The sequence below is a fragment of the Cyrtonyx montezumae genome, unplaced genomic scaffold, assembly GCF_038088225.1.
Source record: "Cyrtonyx montezumae isolate F1298 unplaced genomic scaffold, pur_monq_1.0 scaffold_58, whole genome shotgun sequence".
Classification (NCBI taxonomy): Eukaryota; Metazoa; Chordata; class Aves; order Galliformes; family Odontophoridae; genus Cyrtonyx; species Cyrtonyx montezumae.
In genome coordinates, this window is record NW_027072065.1 from 472,249 (window position 1) to 493,246 (window position 20,998).

Sequence of the window (20,998 nt, forward strand, 5' to 3'; positions counted from 1 at the left end):
GATATTACACTAACTCTATTGTCAGAATTCCCTTTTCTGTTTCCCTGTCTCTTCTCATCTCCTCTCTGGTTTTTACTTCACCTTCAACTGTGCTGGGGCAGATGGATCAGTTGTTGCAGGAAACACAGCATCCAGCTTTGTCATCTTTGTCCACTATCGCGCTGAGCATCTGTTCTTTCCTCAGTACACTCAAGAAACATTAAAGAATAACTTCTTAGTGTATTACCCAGATTGTGTTCTGAGGGAATAGGTACTTCTGAGCCCTTGATTGTGTGATCCAGTCCGTTTCTTCTACTTGCACCAGCACTCGTTTACGTCATTGGCTATGGATGACTTCTAGAAAGGTGTCTGACTTGTTGCTGAGAAGCTGTTTGTTTTAGAGGCTCAGTAAATGAACACACGTCGCTTGTGGACATCACTCATACGTCCACAAAGAACTTATTTGACACTGGTGGTCTTGTCAAACCACGGCCGGGTATGTGATGTCTGTTCAGCAGAGCTCCTGCAAGATTTGGGACCTACAGTCATAGGATAACTGCAGTTCAGGCTCGATGAATGACTCATGAACAGAGCAGTATCTCGGGTGTGAGTCAGAAAAAGAGAACATTCTGCTGTAACTTGTGTTTGCTGTAGGAAAAGGGGTCCTCTGATCTTCCACCCCACCCTGTTATCCTCCTGAGCTGCATCCATCACACTTGTTGGTGCTCAGAGGGGCCCCTCAGGGTGGAGGACAGCCCTGCCCTGCCGTGGGGGAGCCGCAGGGGCTCTGTTCCTCAGCTCCCTGGTGGTCACCAGTCTGAACTCTGCTCGATGTTTGTAGCACAGCTGCTACTGGTAATGAAGTCTGCTCTGCTTGTGACCCTCTGGGTGGTGGAGGGCATGCACACGCACAAATGGGTCGGAATTGTTGATGCCCCATAGGACCTTTATCTGCTGATCCTTTAGCTTAACAGTTCAGCGCTGGAGTGATTGTTTTGTGCTGCCTGTCCCGTGAGATAGGATGAGTTAGAGCAGCAGAAAAGCTGCTTGAAGGATGTGATTAAAGACTTGCTAATGCATTACCAAGTGCAAAACATGGGCAGAACAGTCTCTTTCCTGCTGCTCTGTTGCCATGGGACAGCCAGCATGACACACACAGACTTTGTCATATTCATCTGTTCCTATTCAATAATCCTCTAGGTTTTCTCTTTCTTGGCAGACCTGGGTCATTGGGTCTGGTTCTCTACTGCTACAGGCAATTACATCTTCACCACTGGCGTAGCTAATGCCAGCTCTTCATTACTTAAATTTGTAATGTGAACTGCAGTATTCAAGGGCTCTGTGTCACCTTGGAGAAATGCAAATCACATAGGTTTGGGTTTTTTTCTTTAGGATAAAATAAAATGGCAAACCTTTCTTACATGCTCTTACTGCAGTGAAATGTGCTGCTTTTTCTCTGGGCCTGGCCTTTATCGAGCTGTACTGATGGCAGTTGATGGATTTCTAAGAGCTTTTAAAGCAAGAGTATTCTGCCAGGCAAAATAAATAGCTGCAGGTAACTGGGAGAGGGATTTGCTCCTGGAAATAACACTGCTTCAAAGTGAAAATTGTAATCAAAAGTTCTGAGCACTGTGGTACAGATGGCTTAGTGTAATGCATGTGCAGCTGTGAAGGCAAAGGTAGTGGAATGCTGCTTGAGGGAACTGAGTGTTTGCAGAATAAGGTGTGTGTTTTACAGCTCTGCCTCTTCCCAGCCCAACATACAGCTGCTTTTACAGCTTTGAACAGTCTTTTTCTGTAGCTAGCTTGGCCAACCATATAATCAAGCTGTAAGCCTTTGGTCAATGCTTTTCTGGTGCACAGATGGTCCCTTTTAAGAAAAAAAGCTGTCAGAATAATAAGGTGAAATTGATCCATTTCTAGCAAAGGGCAGCTGTGAAGCAGCTCTGCAACGAGCTTCACGTTCTTCTTAGCTGGATGCAGCAACTCCAGCTTGTTTCTAGTGGTTAAACTATTCTGTCTCTTGCAGTCTCCTATCTTTTTGATAAAGGTTCAGCAGTTGAAACAAATCTGCTATAGCTGATAGTTGTGTGACAACTGCCCTCTCCTGATGGCTGCTCTGACAAACTGCTTTTCCATCCAGACTAGGCAGCCATGTCAGCCAAAGCCATCTCCGAGCAGACGGGGAAGGAGTTCTTGTACAAGTACATCTGCACGTCCTCTGCCATCCAGAACCGCTTCAAGTATGCCCGTGTCACCCCGGACACCGACTGGGCACGGCTCACCCAGGACCACCCCTGGCTGCTGAGCGAGGTGAGGGCTGTGCTGTGCCTTCCTGGGGGCTGAGCCTGGGACCTCTGCTGGGCAGGGCTCACTGTGCGAGCTGTGAGCAGGGCTGTGTGCTGGGGACCTTCCTGAAGGGCTGGTTGTAGCTGCTGGTGAAGAAACAAACCTTGCTTCAGTGTACTGTACCACCTTCAAGAGGGCCTGATTATCCAAAAAAAACCAAAACAACAAAAACAAACTTGCCAGCTAGAGATAAATCTGTTACCTGGGAACAGCCTTCCGTGGGTATCTTATAAGCAAGCACTATCAGTTGACAAAGTGTGCAGTGCTGGACCCAGGCAGCCTCAGATGTGGAGGATGGAGTGGCAGCAGAAGCTGTCACTGTAAGCAGCTGATGGTGTGCTTGTGCTTGGCATCCCACTTCTCTGATGGTTTCTCCTTGTGAGCTTCTGCTCATGGAGAAACATTAATTTCACGGTGTATCTTACGAAGACTTCTCAAAATGGGTAGGATGCTGGATGCTGTTCAGTGTGAGACTTCACAGAAAGGGAGTGGCTGAGCACCATCCCAACAGTTACACTGAAAGAGTGAAGTTCACAGGAAAACCACACCAAAGCACCACCACCGAAGCCTGGAACAAACAGTCTCTGCTGATGTGCAGTCCACTCTGAGGAGAAACAAGGCAGCTCTTCTCAAAGCGTGGACATAGGAGGATAAGAAAGGAGCTGTGTTGTAGCAGATGTGTTACAGTTGTTAAGCAGTCAGGCACAGAACTAGGTGGAACACCACAAGGGTGTTTGCTGTTTAAAATTACTGAATGCTTCACTTTGCCATCTGCAGAGAATCTCTCAACCAAACTCAGTTTCTAATTATTCTTTCTTTAATCCCTCTTGCACAACGCTGCAGCGTTTGGTGGTGAAGCCGGATCAGCTGATCAAGCGGCGTGGGAAGCTGGGGCTGGTTGGAATTAACCTCACGTTGGATCAGGTGAAGGTTTGGCTCAAGCAGCGTTTGGGCCAAGAGACCACGGTGAGTGGCAGCAAAAAGTCTGCAGGTATTTCTCTCGTAAGCTAGGGAGGGTCGGAAAGGTGTGCTGTACTGGTGCCAAAATAAATTGCCATGCGTGTGAACCTCCTCCTGGTAAATGAGCACTGTTAGTGGTGTACTGTGGTAACTTGGTGGCCCTGCTCCCATCTGCTGTGAAAGGCCAGCGTGGCAGGACTTCAGCAGGAATTAGCACAGCTCTGGAAATCCCTTGTGCTGGGAAGTCAGTCGTTGATAGCTTGAATGCTGTGTCTAGTTGGGGCAGCTGCTTCGCTTTAAGGTGGCTTTAACAAGACAAGTATAAAAGCTGTCATGAAATTGTCCTCTTACTGTAGCCAGACGGTGTTCTGGTTCGTGACTGGGTGTTACTTCAAGTCCTTTTTTAGCTTGGTGCTGTCTTGTAATATTTATTCCCCTGGGAATGCTACTGCAATGCTAATGATAAAGAAATGCCTGCCATCCCAGCTGCTGCATTTCAGGAGTTCTGCTTCAAGGCAGCCCGTGCCTTGCCCTGCTCTGATTGATTTGCTGCTGGCTCCAGCATCAGGCTGGGTGGCTGAGCTAGGGAGACTTGCCTGAAGGCCATTACGAAACAGCGGGCAGCTGCATCTCCTGTGCCTCCCATCAGAAAACCCTGGGTGTTGAAATAGCTGTTTAGCACAATGCAGCAGTCGCATCCAAAGGGAAGCCTGTGCCAAGGGGCTGTGACCAGCGATGCTGGTTCCTGAAGCAGTGTCCTTGGGAGTGGTGGTACCTACCCCAGACACGTCTCTTGTGCCAGGACATGGTGGCTTTGGATGGCAGGAATGCATCTCTGCAGGCTCCTGAGCCCTTACTGTAGGGAAGAGTGTGGTTTCCCTGGGAATGTGGTGGAAAGGTTCTTGGGAGGAATCAATTAAAGATTTAACACTACCCTAAATTAAGCTTGCCTTATACTCTCGTAAATGTGGATCTTAGACAAGTATTTATTGGTGTCTGCCCTGTTTTCTGTCCACAGATTGCCAATGCAAAGGGAATCCTGAAGAATTTTCTGATTGAACCCTTTGTCCCTCACAAACAGGTTGGCATGCCAATTAAAGCATAGAAAGTACTTCTCAATCTTTTCTGACTGTCACATGCTTAGATAGCTCGATGTAGTGGTGAAAGCAGGAGCTTGGGAGTGGGTTATTAAGCTGGCAGTGGTGCATGATGTCAGAGCTGCGTGACGGTGCAGCGTTAGTCCCTCTGAGGAGCTGTTAATAATCACAGTTGCTCTTACTGTGCTGTAAGGGGGTTGCAGATCACAGCAGAGGGATCCGTTTGGAAGGGAGAAGGCAGCTCAGTGTTTCTTGAATCTGGTGCTCCTATCTCACTTGATGTGGGGTGTCTCAATTTGTGCTGGTGCAATCTTTGTTCTGTGCCACGGTTTTTGGGAAGGGTATAATTACCTTAGCTGTAGGTGCTTTCACTGCACCAGGAAAGGATCTTGATGTGTATGTCAGTTGTGTAAGATGGGAGTGCTCTTCTCCAAAAATAGAAGCTGTAGTCCATGGATGAAGCTTTCTGGGAGGTGTCTGGGCAGAGCTATTGCTCCTTGGAGGGCTTAGCAGTGTGCTCAGTTTCCTTTCCTGGTGCTGATGTGAGCTGCAAGGTGCTTGCTAGTGGTGTGATTGCTGACGGTTGTGCCTTTGTGGTGCAGGAGGAAGAGTTCTATGTCTGCATTTATGCTGCCCGGGAGGGAGATTATGTCCTCTTCCACCACGAAGGAGGTGTGGATGTGGGAGATGTTGATGCCAAAGCTCAGAAGCTGCTTGTGGCCGTGGATGAAAAGCTTAATGAGTCGGATGTGAAGAAGCATCTCCTGCAGCACGCACCAGCAAATAAAAAGGAGTAAGTATGGATCAGGTGCCCAGTTCTGTGCCTGCTCTGGGCACAACCATCCACCCAGAAGCTTATCTTCGTTTTAGTGCAGTGTTCATTCACAGTGCTTCCTCCTAAAACTTGCTCTCTTATCCTCCTTGCAGCCCTCAGGAGTATTCTATGCATTCTAAGCCCAAATTCTTTGACCTTAGCTGTGCCTCTTGTGCAACTGAGAATGAGTGTTCCTGGTGCTTTGAGCCTTCATTTGACAGGAGCACTTCTCAGTCTACTGAAGCTTTGACCTCTGAGGAGGAGGTGGAGATGCACACTGAATTGTGATCCTTGTCCCAGCGTTGATGCCTGTCCCTAGTACAGGTCATTGCAGTCTTCCCCATCTCAGCTAAGGAAGTTTAGTTCTGACAAGGGCGCATATCTGTCAGGAAGAGACAAGGATGCAGTTCTGTCTCAGGAAGATTAGACAGGCTGAGCATCTACGTGACAGTTGCTCACAAGTGTTCTCAGCAGAGTTTGGTGGAGTGTAATGAGGATGAGTCATCAAGGTCTGTCTTTCCTTGAGTCGTCATCCCAGCTTCTTCCAGAGAAGATGAATGAGAGTGAAATAAATTGGTACAAAGTAGATTTGAGGCTGATGCAAATAAAGCACAGCAAGCTGTACTTTATATTTGGCTGCTTTAATAAGTTTATTCTTTTTTTTTTTTTCAGCATCTTGGCTAGCTTCATCTGTGGCCTGTTCAATCTTTATGAAGATCTGTATTTCACGTACCTTGAGATCAATCCATTAGGTAACCAGTGCTTTTGGGAGCCTACATATACTGACTTGCCATTCACCTGTACTAAAATATTGAGATGTGTAGACTAGCCTTCTCCACTGTGCCACTGCAGACAATGGCAAATGCAAAACAAGTACAGAAGTGGTTGTGACTTGTCTTGGTGCTATGAACTGAATGAATATGAAATAGGAACAGCTTGGAGGCAGTGTTCTCTATTATCTAATTTCCTGGTGAAAACAATACATTGCCTTGAAAGGGTTGGGAAGTAGAGGTGAAGCACATGAGAACTGCTCACTATAAAACAACACTTGAATGAGATTGCTATGGTCACAAGTTCATTATTAAGTAAGCTCTCTGGGTTTGCTAAATCTAAATGATTGATGTGGAGAAAGGAGAACAGAGGGGGCCTAGTTATTGGTATTAATGGTATCTGGTGTCAGATTTTATGAGCAAATCAGTAATGTGTCCCTCTGTACAGAACACAGGTAATCCTGATGTTTTTTTTCCAATGCAGTAGTGGCTAATGATGGTGTCTACATCCTTGACTTGGCTGCAAAGATTGATGCAACTGCTGACTACATCTGCAAAGTGAAATGGGGGGATGTGGAGTTCCCCCCTCCCTTTGGCAGGGAGGCCTACCCAGAGGCAAGTAACAGCCTGGACAAAATCCCTCTCGTGTGGGCTGCAAGATTACTTCTTCATTGTCTGTGTGTTTGCAGCAGCAAAGCTTCCCTCTCCTGTTGGGTTTTGCTGCTGTATCTGAAGTACCTTATTCTTCCCTCTGAGTTGTCAGGGTTTGTACTGCCAGTTGCATGAACGCTGCTTCATACACAGCTTCTCAGCAGCTTTAATGACTGTTGGCACTAGAGCTTTCCTTAATTGTTCTGTTACTTATTTCAGGTTCTGCTACCCTCCGTAATGATCTGTCCCTGATTTTTTTTTCCATTTCATTAATTATAATTATGTATCAGTTGGAAAAGGTTTTTGTAACATGGCCAAGAAATCCATTTAGCTGTTTCTCTCCATGTAGCTTGCTGGATGCCAATGCTTAACTCAATTTGCTCTTAAATGGATTAGTTCAGTTTTTGTCTCTCTGAATCATCCCTCTGCAAGTCACCGTGAAGGCTGCGGTGTCGGTGTCTTTGAGAATCTTAATGAACTCCCAGTAAAGCACTTCACAACAGGCAGGCACCCTGTGACACCAGAACGCCACGCTGAGCCCAATCATGGCTCTCTTGGTGATTATGTTCTTTGCTGCAGCACAGACAGAGAGTGCACCCTTGGGTTTGATTGGATTTGGTTTTTTTTTCTAAACTTTCTCCAGTCTCAGTCTGCAGAAGAGAACAGAGCAAAAGCTGTGTTTGCAGTCCTGCTCTTCCCTTGGCTCTAGCAGAGGTGACAGCTCTGCATGCCCAGAAGTCAGGCTGGGCACCACTAGCACTGTGGTTTAAAAAAACTGTGCAGGTATTAGCTAAAGAAAGCCAGGAAGACTTTTAAATAATGCATGCTGCTGTGTCTGCAGGAAGCCTACATTGCTGATCTGGATGCCAAGAGCGGAGCCAGCTTGAAACTTACTATTCTCAACCCTAAAGGCAGGATCTGGACCATGGTGGCTGGTGGTGGTGCCTCTGTGGTTTACAGGTAACATACCCAGGGTTGGGGTGCAGAGGGTGTTGCAGAGGAAATAAACCTCTGGAGAGGAGGCTGCCACGCTGCGACTGCTTGGGGCCTATTTGGAATGCAGGTGCTGTGCAGGTTTCTTTTTAGGATGTAGAATGCAGTGTCATTTAGGAGTGGTAATTAAACTCTGGGAGGTTGGATTAAGCCTTTTCCACCTGGAAAGAAACAGACTGCCTGAAAGCTCTTAATGTTCACGTGGTTGCTGTGGTAGTTCCCATCACATGTAGGATGTATGACAAAATTAATCATGACGGCCACCAAGAGAAAGGCTTTGTTCTCAGTGGGTAGCATGGCCTCCCTAAGTCTTGCTTTCCCAGGAATCTGGAATGTTTTAAGGCCTTTGTTGTGACACAAAAAATATAACTAATCTCTTAAATTATTTTTAATAGTGACACTATCTGTGACCTGGGGGGTGTGAATGAACTGGCTAACTATGGTGAATACTCAGGAGCCCCAAGTGAGCAGCAGACCTATGACTATGCCAAGACTATCCTCTCCCTCATGACACGAGAGAAACACCCTGAAGGTAAGAAAGTCACTGGAGGTGGGTCTACAAAAGCTGCAATAAGCTGGCCAGGATGTATGGCTCAAAGCATACGGGAGAGAAAACAAATCTGGACTGTTGCTACACTTACAGCTGCCTTAGTGTCTTAACATACAGTGATGGATTTCTGTTAGCTCTTGCTTCAGGGATACTGTTTGTAGTTTTCCACATAGCAAAGAGCACAAATGGAATTGAAGAGATTCTTATCAGAAAGGTTCTTGCTTGATGCAGAACTTATTTTCCAAGCTGTGTTAAACACAACCTACTGCAAGCTATTAATTAGTCTGAACCACAGCATAGTTGCTTTTTGTCCTGCACTACTTCCTGGTCTTTGCAGTAGGTACACTGTGTTCTTAATGCTGGTTTTTTATGCTTGTTTTTTCTCTTAGGCAAAATCCTGATCATTGGGGGCAGCATTGCTAACTTCACTAATGTAGCAGCCACTTTTAAGGTGGGTGACTGTTCAGATGTACTGGCAAATGCCTGCAGTCAGCAACCCCATTCTGTCCAGTCGTGTTGTGCTGATGCTGACTGTATCCCTGCAGTTCTTGAGATGATTAACATGTGTTAACATTAGGCTACTCAGCTCACTTGTCCTTTGTTTCTTTCTCAGGGCATTGTTAGAGCAATTAAGGACTACCAAGGCCCCCTGAAAGAGCATGAGGTGAGGATCTTTGTGCGGAGGGGAGGCCCAAACTACCAGGAAGGATTGCGTGTCATGGGAGAAGTCGGTAAGGACCATCCATTCCCTTCAGTGTTCTCATCTCTTGTTTCTTCCACCTGTTTTGTATGGAGCCTTTTTGAGGCAAATACTCAACTCTGGCAGATGGTGGTTCCTTTTCCTCTGCCCAAAACTGTCTGTTTTTGTATGCATGTGCAGGGAAGACCACGGGGATCCCCATCCACGTCTTTGGCACAGAGACTCACATGACTGCGATTGTGGGGATGGCACTCGGCCATCGACCCATCCCCAACCAGCCCCCCACTGCAGCCCACACTGCCAACTTCCTCCTCAATGCCAGTGGCAGCCCATCGGTGAGCTCCCCCACCCCTGTGTGAAAGGGAGACCTTTTTCAGGAGCCTCCTGGAAGCAGCTTCCTCTGTCTGAATGGGTCAGAAACAGATTTTAGCCACTGTCTCTTTGTGCAGCTAAAAGCTTGAGGGAAAACTAGTGACTATGTGTGTGATTTTCCAAGGGCCCCCTGATTCTCACTTTCACTTGTGCAGAAAGTGTAACCCTTTAATAGCAAGAATGTGACTCCTGTACCTGCTGGGAATTTGGGCATTTAAGAGTTTTCCCTCTTGACTTCAATCTCAAAATTGTTTTTCTCCGGAGGGTAGCATAGTCGCAGTGACCATCTTCTGTTAAATGCCCCAGAAATTGATGTTGGGAAACCTTGTCTGGCATGCTGTCCTTTACTGACTTGGCCTCTGAACCTTTCAGACTCCAGCACCAAGCAGAACAGCTTCTTTCTCTGAATCCAAGCCTGATGATATTGCTCCAGCCAAGAAGGCGAAGCCAACAGCACCTCTTGGTAAGTCCAGAAATGGTTGCTAGCTGTTCTACTCTGCTCCAGAAGAGTGTGGACTTGACAAAAGCTTTTTCTGGATATAAGCAGTAGTTTTGCAGTACCTGTCTGCCTTCTTAACTGCTTTTAGAATGCTGTCCCTTGCTGTGCAACTAACTCATACGTGAGGTGAGTCAAAGCTGCCTTGATCTGCAGTGATGTTCTTTTCCAGCAAACACCACCACTTCAGAACTGTAGCTTTATCGTGTCCCCTTCCTTGAGGCCAGCAGACAGCAGCACAGAGTTTCTCAGCTGAGCTGAGGTCTGCTTTCCATTTAGGTTTCTCTGTGGGGTGTTAACATGGAACACTGTTGGAACAGTGTGGGCATTCACAAAGTCCTTGGTACATGTTGCAGCTTTCTGGATGATGAACTGTCTACAAACAGTGCTGAAAATCATGTCAGTTCAGTAGGAGCTGTGGTGCAGTGATCAAACATTTAGGATCTGAGGTTCCTCTGCGTGTGTTTGGTGGCAGGATTTCTTTGCTGGATTTTTGCTTGTTAGTTTTTGTTCCTAAGTTTGTAGGAGGTTTCTCTCTCATGGTGACATGCTTGAGCTTTGGGGTCTCCTGGTTGTATTTCTTGGAAGCCTTTCTGGGTAAGAGGAAAGCAGCAGAACTGTGTAGGGAGAGAGCGTGGAACTGTTCTGCTGCTCCCCTGAATGCGAGGAGATGATCTCACTTGCAGTAGTGTCCCACAATGACAGTGGGATTCGGATCTGACTCCACTGAAACACAACATGAAACAAATACTGCTCTTAATCACAGTGCACGGAGTTTTTGCTCTGAAGATGTGAGTCGTGTAGCTCGTGGAGAATACTTGATTTGGAGAGAAAGTACAGTGGGGAGTGCATCAGTTTGCTTGTGGGGTTTTTGTGTGTTTTTTAACAAAGCAGAACCCAGAAGCTTTGAGCTGTGGGGAGGAGGGAAGCTGCAATGAGCACTCTGTCACAGGTGCCCCTGTGGGGTGATGGCAGCCAACTGTGTCATATTGTTGCATGAGTGATTCTCTCTTTAACAGATTCAGTCCCAGCTCCAAGACCTGGTACAGGTAGGACATGTGTGACTACCTGAGTGTGTCTGGCCTTGCTGGCAGCTGACTTTTCAGTTTTTGTTGCTGTTTTTTCTCTCCAAAATTTTGCAGTGTTGTCCAGTCCTTCCCTTTCCTCCTGCCAGCATATTTAGCTAGCACTGTATTTCCATTGTTTTTGAAGTGCAGATGACATATTCCTTTGCACAAAAAATGTTTCTTCCTAGGGATGGAGGGAGAGGTTTCCAAGTTGTTTTGCTTTACCTTCCCTCCACTTCTATAACCACTGGGAGAAAAACAGCCCTAGCATACTGTGCAAAGCTACCTCCACTTTCAGAAAGGACTCACTAAATATTCCTAATAACTAATAGTTCATTTTAAAGGGAAACCTGATAGAGCAGATGCCCTGATTATGAGCCTTGAAGGGCACAGAAAAATCAGTGAATTAAATAAATGTTCTTGTTACCTTATTGGTTCACCAAGACATTAGAGCTTGTGCCCAATGAAGTTACAGGAACCTGAAGCACCATCTCAGTGCTAGATGAGATTAAACTTCAGAATCAAAGTGAGGTTTCCAGTTATTTTCCCCTACCATAAGAGTGGAGACAGCAGGAGGATCTTGTACTTTGTATAATTTTGGACAAACAGCATCACCTTTTGCAGCCTGTCCTTTCCTATGGGTACAGATATCATGCCTTGCAGACACCTGCAAGATGATCAATTGAAGGGGTTTCTGTAGGGAAGGCAGCTTCCTAGGCACAAGTCACATAGCAGTGCATCTGTGCTATGAACGTGTTGTGTTGGAGCAAATAGTGACTGATGTATTGCTAATGCTGGGAGAATAAGATGTTATTTATTCCCTCATGCTGACTGCCTTTGATTCAAAGCCCAAAAGAGATCAGCTGTAGGCTGACTCTGAGATCAGCTCAGAGTTAGAGTTTTAAAATGAACTCTGTATGGAGTCCCAGAGAGGAACTCAACATCTTGCTGCGACAAGTGGTGTAAGTGTACTTGAAGCGAATAACTCATCTTCACTAGCTGAATGGTTGCCTTCTCTGTGACTCTGTCCCTCAAAGCCAAAGTTTTGGGCTGTATATAAATTCTTAGAGCCATCATGTTTGTGTTGGATTCTGATATCAGAAAACTGAAAACAAAAGCTGAGTAAGGTAGTGCTCCTTTGCTCTGTCTCTTTCATTTCCTGCATTTTGCTTTTTGTTTCCTACCATCACACTGTGGCACCATGACAGATGCAGGAGGCAAACCTCCTGTGGGTCTCGCAGGTCAGAGGCCATATGCAGTGAAATAAAAAGATCCCTTCCTCTTCAGCTTTGCAGAATAAATCCATCTGGGAGGGATGCGAGGAGGAGGCAGTTCTCGCTTCACATCTCTCCTGTCTTACACCAGCTCCCACCCTGTGCCTATGCACTTGTCCATTTTGTGAAACCCAAAACTTGGCTGCTGCGTCCAGAATCCCGGGAAGAGGAGGAGGATGCTGCTTCATCTGCAGCTTCTTCCTTAATTTGGGCAGTGTGGCTACGACATCCTGCAGCTCAGCTGTTGGATTTAGTTTGGGGGGAGGAGGGGGAATACGCTTACCCGGGAGGCTTTCAGTGGGCAGTTAGCAAAGTTGTGCAGTTTTTGTCTTGCACAGATGTACATTTGGGGTGTGTTGTTGTTTTCTTTTTTCCCCACTCTCTTTCTGAGCAGGTAAAGCTACAACCCTGTTCAGCCGTCACACCAAAGCGATCATCTGGGGAATGCAGACCCGAGCTGTGCAGGGAATGCTGGACTTTGACTATATCTGCTCTCGGGATGAACCTTCTGTAGCTGCCATGGTTTATCCATTCACGTAAGTAGCCTGTGTTAACAGTGTTATTTTTCTAACTGCATCCCTCAGATACTTCTGTGAGCTTCCTCCTCCTTCAGTCTCTGTTCTTTAGTGTAGTTCTGCCCTAGTTCTCATTGCTGCTTCTACATTTTCTCCTATGCTCCTTCCACCATCGGGTTGGCTTTGCAGACTGCTTCCTGCTTCCCTCGACTGCTGATTTCAGGCTGCTCTAAGTTAGCTTAATGTTAGCTGCATAGCACGTTTCAGGTCTCACATGTGTTCTTTCCAAGGGTGTCCAAGTTCTGTTCCTTTATTCCAAACTGAGGAAGGGATTGCTAGTCGAGTTTTTTCTGTAGCAGCTGACTAGCTTAGCCAGAGGCACTAAGGACACATACGGCCTCTTCTGCTGATCCACTGTTAGCTGCATACTTGTCTGCCACCTTGAGTTGTGCCTGTCATGGCTGGTGTTTTTTTGCTTCCACATATTAGCCAGAATCAGAGCAGCTGTGCTAATCAGGCCATGGCAATCTGTCATGTAGTCACACCAAATTATTTACAAAAATAAATCCTAATTCTCTGGTTCCAACTCTTTACTGTATTAGTTGCAGCTTCTCAGCAGGCAGGAAGCATGTAGGTCCTTCAAGGGAACCCCATCTATCTGAGATATTTACCTGCTTTGGCCTTATCCCTGCAGCCAGTGGGTTCAGAAGTCAGTGTTTCAGATTGACCTCAGGAGGGGACCCTCTGTGGCTGCTGAGAGGCAGCAGAGCAGCGTATGCATCACGTGTGTGAGGGATGGGGAAGGTCTTCCTTGAACAGAGCAAGTAGTGGAGAGAAAGGAGCACCTGACTTGGCCTGCTGATGAGACAGTGAGATGAGAGCACAAAAAGGAAAGAGGATTGTTGTGATTTGTGTTGTTGATAGGCAACCAGGGTAGCTGATGTCTAATCAAGCTCCATCCTGCGGAGAACTTTGCCTCTCTGGTCCATTAAGTAGGTTGTGCTGTTGGTCTGCAGTGCTGATGGTAATGGCAGCTCTGTAACACCTTCTCAACGAGTGCAAACCTCAGGGTACTGAAATGGAGCCCAGGCATAGCTACTTCTGTAGATGAGTAGCAACCCCTTGCAGTGTTGCAGTCACTTAATGAGGAGAAAACCACAGGGATAAAAAGTTTAAGGCTATCCATTAATTATGTGTTTCTGCTTGACCTTCTGGAGCAGGCTGAGCTGGCAAAACCTGAAGTGTTCTGTTACAAACATAACAGTGTAGAAATGGCCGGTATCTCTGGGCTCCTCAATGACCGAGTAGTACAGAATTCAGCCAGTCCCAGTTAGTCTACCACACTTAGAAACTTTCCCAGATCTCCCTCCTTGAATGTATAGAGAGCAGGGTGAGGAGTCCCAGTGCAGTGGAACTGACTGGCCCTCGCACTGCTGTCCTGCCTGTTTGCCACAGATACTGGTTTCCTGTTGTCCCCTAGCCCAGTACTTGCTCCAGTCCAGTAACACAGCTTTGCATGCATCTCATTCATTACTCTTTCTGTGCCTCATTCTGTCTTCCAGCTTGGAGTAGAGTTAAGGCTCTGGTAACTTCACTGTGGGAGAGCTTATTCATCTTGCTGGATGCCTCTGTCCCCATTAGCCCGTCTCCTTCCATACGCTGCTCTGTTCTATACTCTGAAGAACCTTCTGCTGTTAGTATGGTCCCTCCCCACACACACTCACTTGCTAGTGAGTGTCTCACAGTCAGTCTTGGTATCAGAATTGGGGTTTGTAAACTCCTCTCTATCTGCATGCATTGTATCCCTTTGTTTTTCCAGCAGCCTTAAAAGTCAGGGCTTTTTCATCTTCCCCTTCACAGTGGTGACCACAGGCAGAAATTCTATTGGGGCCACAAAGAAATCCTGATCCCTGTCTACAAGAACATGTCTGATGCCATGAGGAAGCACCCAGAGGTGGATGTTCTCATCAACTTTGCATCTCTACGCTCCGCTTACGACAGCACAATTGAAACGATGAACTATCCCCAGGTGAGTGAGGGATCCAGAAAGAGGAGAAAAAGCAGGGGTTTGTTTGGGGTGCTGATGGCTCTCCTCATCTCGCTGCAGATCCGCACCATTGCCATTATAGCTGAGGGCATTCCAGAGGCACTGACACGAAAGCTGATCAAGGCAGCTGATAAAAAAGGAGTCACCATCATCGGGCCTGCAACTGTAAGAACTGATGACCTTCCTCCTCTCGTCCATCCTGTCTTAATCTTCACATCAGTTTTCCCTGATGGACAGACTATATCCTACCACCCATTTGTCTGTAGCTGCATGGAGTGTGTGTTAGTTGACCATTTTAAGGTCGCATTACTGTGTTTGTTATTTGGATAGATGCTGTCAGAAGGCTGTTTTACAGAGCTGTTCCTAACTCTCGTATCTGTTTTAAAGGGCTTTACATCTTTCTGTAATTTTCTTGTAGGTTGGTGGGATCAAACCAGGTTGCTTCAAGATAGGCAACACAGGAGGCATGCTTGATAATATCTTAGCATCAAAACTGTACCGTCCTGGCAGTGTGGCTTATGTCTCACGCTCTGGAGGAATGTCTAATGAGCTCAACAACATAATTTCCCGAACCACTGATGGGGTCTATGAGGGGGTGGCCATTGGAGGAGACAGGTAGGAGCCTGACAGAGAAACCACTTATTAACTCAGTCAGCAGAAGCAGCTTCTTGAACTGTGGGTTGTGTGGGAGTGAAGGGCGGGCTGGCAGTTCACTTGTCTTGTTCCATAAGTTTTCCTGAAAGAAATTAAACAATCATTCCCCCTTGTTTTCCACCCAGGTATCCTGGTTCAACTTTCATGGATCATGTCTTGCGTTATCAGGACACTCCAGGAGTGAAAATGATCGTAGTACTGGGAGAGGTGAGCGGGGTCTACCTGAAAGAGGTGCTTCCAGAACTCAGTAGTGGAGTTTTACCAGCAGCAAGAATAATAACTAACAGCTACAACTGAGTGGCAGCTCCTCACACTGTTACTCAAAATCTGAAGTTTTATTTCATGCTTCTTGAATATATTCAGTTTCTTCTGATTAAACTCATTCTCCCTTTAAAAATAAAGCCTGAAGCAGTTATAGAGTGCAAAAAGGACCAAAAAGTTTCCGTGTGCATCGCAGAGCTGGTTTCTAAAAGAAGTGCAAAGCTTTTAAATGAGATCAACTCTTTCTCCCTACAGATTGGAGGCACAGAGGAGTACAAGATCTGTAGGGGTATTAAAGAAGGCCGTATCACCAAGCCAGTGGTGTGCTGGTGTATTGGTACCTGTGCCACCATGTTCTCTTCAGAGGTATGTGCAAAAGTGGGGGTGTATTTATTCGTGACAGAAGGGGAAAAGAGCCAGCTCCTTCCACCTAAGCCACAGCAACTTAGCATGTAGAACTTAAGTATCAACAATAAAAACTTTTTGCTTCTTTAGCTTGCCACTGGAGGTTCCCAAAGAATTCAGCATGTTCATAAATGCAGCCCGAAGGTCCTCGAGCAGACAGTTAGCTGCAGTTGCAGCCAGGAGTTTTGTTAGGCCAAATGAGAAGGCAGGTTGTGCAGTCTGGTATTCCTGTGACCAGTTTCCTATTCAGTTATGTACTCCTTCACAGGTAAACAACTTGCATTCCTTACTGATGTCACTTCTGTTGTTTGTAGGTTCAGTTTGGCCATGCAGGAGCTTGTGCCAACCAGGCTTCTGAAACTGCTGTTGCAAAGAATCAAGCCTTGAAAGAAGCTGGTGTGTTTGTTCCCCGGAGCTTTGATGAGTTGGGAGAGGTCATTCAGTAAGTTGCTTGAACAGGGGATGAAAACTACTAGGACGCTGACTTTAAATTGATAAGGAATATAGTCCTGCTTAGTACTTCAGTTTGTTCTGAGTTCTTAAGGTCTAGACTAAGATGATCTCAGTTGTCACTCAAAAAGACTTAAATTAACAGAAGGATTCTCCCCCCCAGGTCTGTCTATCAGGATCTTGTGGCAAAAAGAGTGATTGAGCCAGCTGAGGAAGTTCCTCCTCCAACTGTGCCAATGGATTATTCCTGGGCAAGGGTGAGCTATGCTGCTTCACTTGATTTTTGGTTCCATAGGCAGCAGGTGGGATGTTCAGTATAATTCTGGACGCGTCGCGGTGTTGGCTTGGGATTACACCTTGGGCTTCGTGTTGTCAGTGAGCTCACTGGCTGCACTGGCTCTAGGTTATGGAACCTGCCCTGAAGGCAAGTTTAAGCCTCCTGCTGCCCCTTGTTTCTGAAGAGCATTGATTAAGATCCCATCTTTATGCTGTGGTTGTAGGAGCTGGGTCTGATCCGCAAGCCGGCTTCCTTTATGACAAGCATCTGTGATGAGAGAGGGCAGGAGCTGATTTATGCTGGCATGCCAATCACTGAAGTCTTCAAAGAAGAGATGGGAATTGGAGGGGTTCTGGGCCTGCTCTGGTTTCAAAGGAGGTGAGGCAGCTTTTGTGAAAGCCCAGACCCTTTAGCTTGAGGTTTTACTTGTGCCTGTAAGTATTAATGAATAAAAGTAAACCCAGGATTTTTCTGTGAATACAGACTCATTGGAAATGTCATCACTGTATCTTCACCTTTGAGACCACATCAGCATCTTTAGGCATTGTCCAGTATGTTCCATCTTTGGGATGAAGATTTCCACTAGTCTTGTATCACGCTGTTTAAGTACTGGCTTACTGTAGTTGCCATTTCAAGCCTGGAGAGCGTGAGGATTCTGCCGACGTTAGCTAGCCAGCCTGCAGGGAACCTTCTGAATGACAAGTTCTTGCTGCCATTGCCTGAGGGTGCTGTTGTTAGAGGCACTCCTGGCACAAGCTGGCATGTCCAGCTCAACAGAAGTGCAGCCTAGTGCAACCAGTCTGGGTGCTGCTCATGGGGACCCCAAAGCTCACTGATCATTTACAGACTCAGCTTGTCAAAGTGACCCTCAGTCCTGAGCTAAATAGCTCCTGTGGAGAGAGAATAACTTCACTGATCCCTGAAAAGACAGGTACTAGGATGCACTGATGGGTACTATGATTCCACTGCTCCCTCTATCTTAAAATAGATGTCCAGTCTAATACCAAGTGTCTCGTTTTCTTTACCATAAGTGACTTCAGTCTCTCTCTTGCTCAGGTTACCAAAGTATGCCTGCCAGTTCATTGAGATGTGTTTGATGGTAACAGCAGATCATGGGCCTGCTGTATCTGGAGCCCACAACACTATTGTCTGTGCAAGAGCTGGAAAAGATCTTGTTTCAAGTCTCACTTCAGGCCTCCTTACTATTGTGAGTACTGGAGATTGGATTTTGTTACACTACCCAGTCCTAGTTTTACTATTTTGCACCAGCTGTGGAGCCATGCACTGGCTCCTGTCTGCTCATTCATGGTTTGGGTTTCTGTTAAATTCCACGCTAATAGCTGGTGAAAGTAAAGATTTACTGGAAGAAAATGAATAATTTACTGTTCAGTTCATCTGTTTAGGTTTGAAATCTAGTCCATTCTTCTATGAATGAGTCTATCTTGTGTCTCATGTTTGAGTCTGGAAATATTCTGCAGAAGCCAAATTGCTGTCAGAATTGTGCCTTTGTGGTTGCCTGATGTACTCTGGTACTGACAAGTAATGATTCAGATTGTATTTCCCTTCCTTGTGCCATCACTAGTGCAGATGGTGTGGCTCTGTACTGACACTTTGTCCCAGGTCTCTGCCCAGCTTTGATTTCATCATTGCCTCATGGACAGACATGGGTGATGGGGAAGATTATCTTGTGCTTGTTTTGTACCTTTGCTTGTGGAGTTCTTTGCTGTAATTCCCTTTGTGTTTTGAACCCAGGGTGACCGGTTTGGTGGAGCGCTGGACGCTGCAGCTAAAATGTTCAGCAAAGCTTTTGACAGTGGGATTATCCCTATGGAATTTGTGAATAAGATGAAGAAAGAAGGGAAACTGATCATGGGCATTGGACACAGAGTCAAATCTGTAAGAAAACTGCATTGTTAGTACATACTGGAGGTGTGTTTTCATTCTGGTGTATGTGTTCTGGTTTTGTTTATCAACATGGGGAGGAAATGAAGGCAAGAAAACCAGCAGCTCTCAGAGGCAGCGTTTGGCAGAGTTCTCAGGACTTAACTCTAAAGCTGTCAGTAGTGAATCTTACAGCAGGTATCTGTGCTTACATGCACCGCTAACTTTGTTTCTGACTTGTAGATAAATAACCCAGACATGAGAGTTCAGATTCTCAAAGACTACGTGAAGCAGCATTTCCCTGCCACGCCGCTGTTGGATTATGCACTGGAAGTAGAGAAAATTACAACTTCCAAGGTGAAATGTGCTAGAATTTATCTTGTCACAAGCTTTTTCATCCTGGGGGAGGAGTGAGCAGGGGTCAATAATGCATTTTAAGAGCAGAGCTTAATAAACTGTTGAAGGGCAACTACGGTTTATAAGGCTGGAGACATTTGGACATGAGGAAAACACTGAACAGACCAAAACTCTGCAGTAGTCTGGAAGTGGATTCTTGTGGTGAGAGGCACTCAGCACACGAGGGGTGGTGGTATTTAATCTCTGTGGATTAAATGAAGCACAGCCCTGTTTGGGGCTGCTTTTCCATCCTTCACATTAAGCACAGCTGTTTCTCACAGTCAGACAGCCTCTGTATCCCTTGGTGGGCATGTCCACCACTATGGCAACCTTCAAATTACCCATGGGTATGGAAATTAGCAGGTGAGCATCACTCGCCATTGCTGACATCTTTATCTGTGTGTTTCCTCCAGAAACCAAACCTCATCCTGAACGTGGATGGCTTTATTGGAGTTGCCTTTGTGGATGTACTCAGGAACTGTGGCTCTTTTACACGGTAAATGTTTCTCTCTTGGATCATGGTCCTGTAATAAACAACAGGAGCCATACTGCCTGTTTGTGTGGGGCCAGAGTTTCAAAACAGACACTGAGTAGTTTTGTTTTTCTTCCAGGGAAGAAGCTGATGAATATATTGATATAGGAGCTCTTAATGGTATCTTTGTACTAGGCAGGAGTATGGGATTCATTGGTAAGTTTGCTGTGTTTCTGCCACTTCCATCCTTCAGGAACATGCCCTGTTGCCATGAACAGAAGGGAAATGTGAATGTGTGGGGTTTCAGTCTGTGAAACAGTTGTAGGAATCCAGAAATCAAAGTTGTTTCAAGGCAAAGTAAGATTGGGAGGAGGCTCAGAAACTAACAAAGACTCTCCTTTTAGGACACTACCTGGATCAGAAGCGATTGAAGCAGGGTCTGTACCGTCACCCGTGGGACGACATATCCTATGTTTTGCCAGAGCACATGACCATGTGAGGCTCAGTAGTAGTGCCTCAGATGCTGCTTCAGGAGGTTGGAAGCCTGCGCAGAGGACAGCAGCAAATGGGACTTTGATGTGTAAAGGCCATTGGTGCAGACACTGAGCTGCCCAGCCGAGCTGTTCTGTCAGAATAGAAACATAGTCAAACCAAAACTTGTGCTGTTCCATGTTACCTGCTGTATTTAATACTGTTTCTCACTCTTTTATTTTTTTTTCTACTCTAGTTTTGTTTCCAGGGAAGATTGTAATGGTTGTGGGGGGGAATTTTGCTCGTGGATATGGAATTGTACTGAACTGTCTCTGATAGAGGGGGAAGTACCCATTGTTCCCATAAGCTGTGGTTTGGGGGCTGTGGGCTGTTTAGTGTGGGGCTCTCTGGGGGCTGTTTTTCAGTTTGTTTGTGTGTTCATCAGTCTAATCATATCCTGAATAGTGGGACCACTGCTGATGTATAACCTATGTTACTCAGACGTTGGTGTAGTAATTTAAAATGTAAACTTGTACCATATTCCGCTGTTAAAACTGTGAAACTACTCTTCCAGTGCCTGTATTTATGTAAACAGTTCCTCCTTTACTACTCAGCTGCTGCTATACGGAATGTCGGCCTCCTGCGTTAGCTGCAGCTGCGAAAATAATCTCAGTAATACCTTCAGCGTTGTGTGTCTGTGTACTGCAGCCGAGCTCCAATAAACGCCGCACTGCTCACCTCCCTGCGCCGCGTTCCTGCTGCTGGGGGAGCGGAGGGGGGGGAATAAAAACCCCATTTCTCCTGTCCTGGTGTGTCACCGTGGGCCACGGGCTGTGGAAGCTTTCATGAAGAGCGGGGGGAGAGCACCGTGAGGGGATGGGGAGATGGCAGGAACGCGCTGCGGGGCCCAGCGCCCGTGAGGAGCGGCAGCGGAGCGCTCCCGCCCGGCGGAGTCGCGGCTCTGAGGGCGCACTGAGGGCCGCGGCGCGCTCTCTTCCGCCGCGCTCCCCGTTCTCCTCAGCGCTTCCCGCGCCCGCAGGGACGGCCCGAGCACCGCCCCCCCCCCCCCCCCCCCCCCGCGCCACCTCCGCCTTCCG

General features: G+C 46.6%; 1 protein-coding gene across 2 annotated transcripts; it reads left to right on the forward strand.

Moving 5' to 3' along the window:
• The first annotated feature begins 1,988 nt into the window (after positions 1–1,988).
• ACLY (ATP citrate lyase) lies at positions 1,989–20,256 on the forward strand. Of its 2 annotated transcripts, XM_065749119.1 has the most exons (28): positions 1,989–2,292; positions 3,172–3,294; positions 4,307–4,369; positions 4,988–5,178; positions 5,872–5,951; positions 6,454–6,588; positions 7,466–7,580; positions 8,009–8,145; positions 8,553–8,614; positions 8,777–8,894; positions 9,044–9,198; positions 9,608–9,698; positions 10,751–10,780; positions 12,467–12,608; positions 14,448–14,616; positions 14,695–14,799; positions 15,053–15,249; positions 15,414–15,495; positions 15,805–15,915; positions 16,269–16,396; positions 16,568–16,661; positions 16,905–17,059; positions 17,738–17,888; positions 18,434–18,577; positions 18,806–18,919; positions 19,372–19,454; positions 19,570–19,646; positions 19,835–20,256. In XM_065749119.1, the coding sequence occupies exons 1-28, from the start codon at positions 2,134–2,136 to the stop codon at positions 19,927–19,929; spliced, it is 3,306 nt and encodes a 1,101-aa protein (XP_065605191.1). In that variant the 5' UTR covers positions 1,989–2,133; the 3' UTR covers positions 19,930–20,256. The 2 variants fall into 2 exon arrangements, with proteins under 2 accessions (XP_065605191.1, XP_065605192.1); XM_065749120.1 differs by lacking the exon at positions 10,751–10,780.
• Positions 20,257–20,998: the final 742 nt, after the last annotated feature.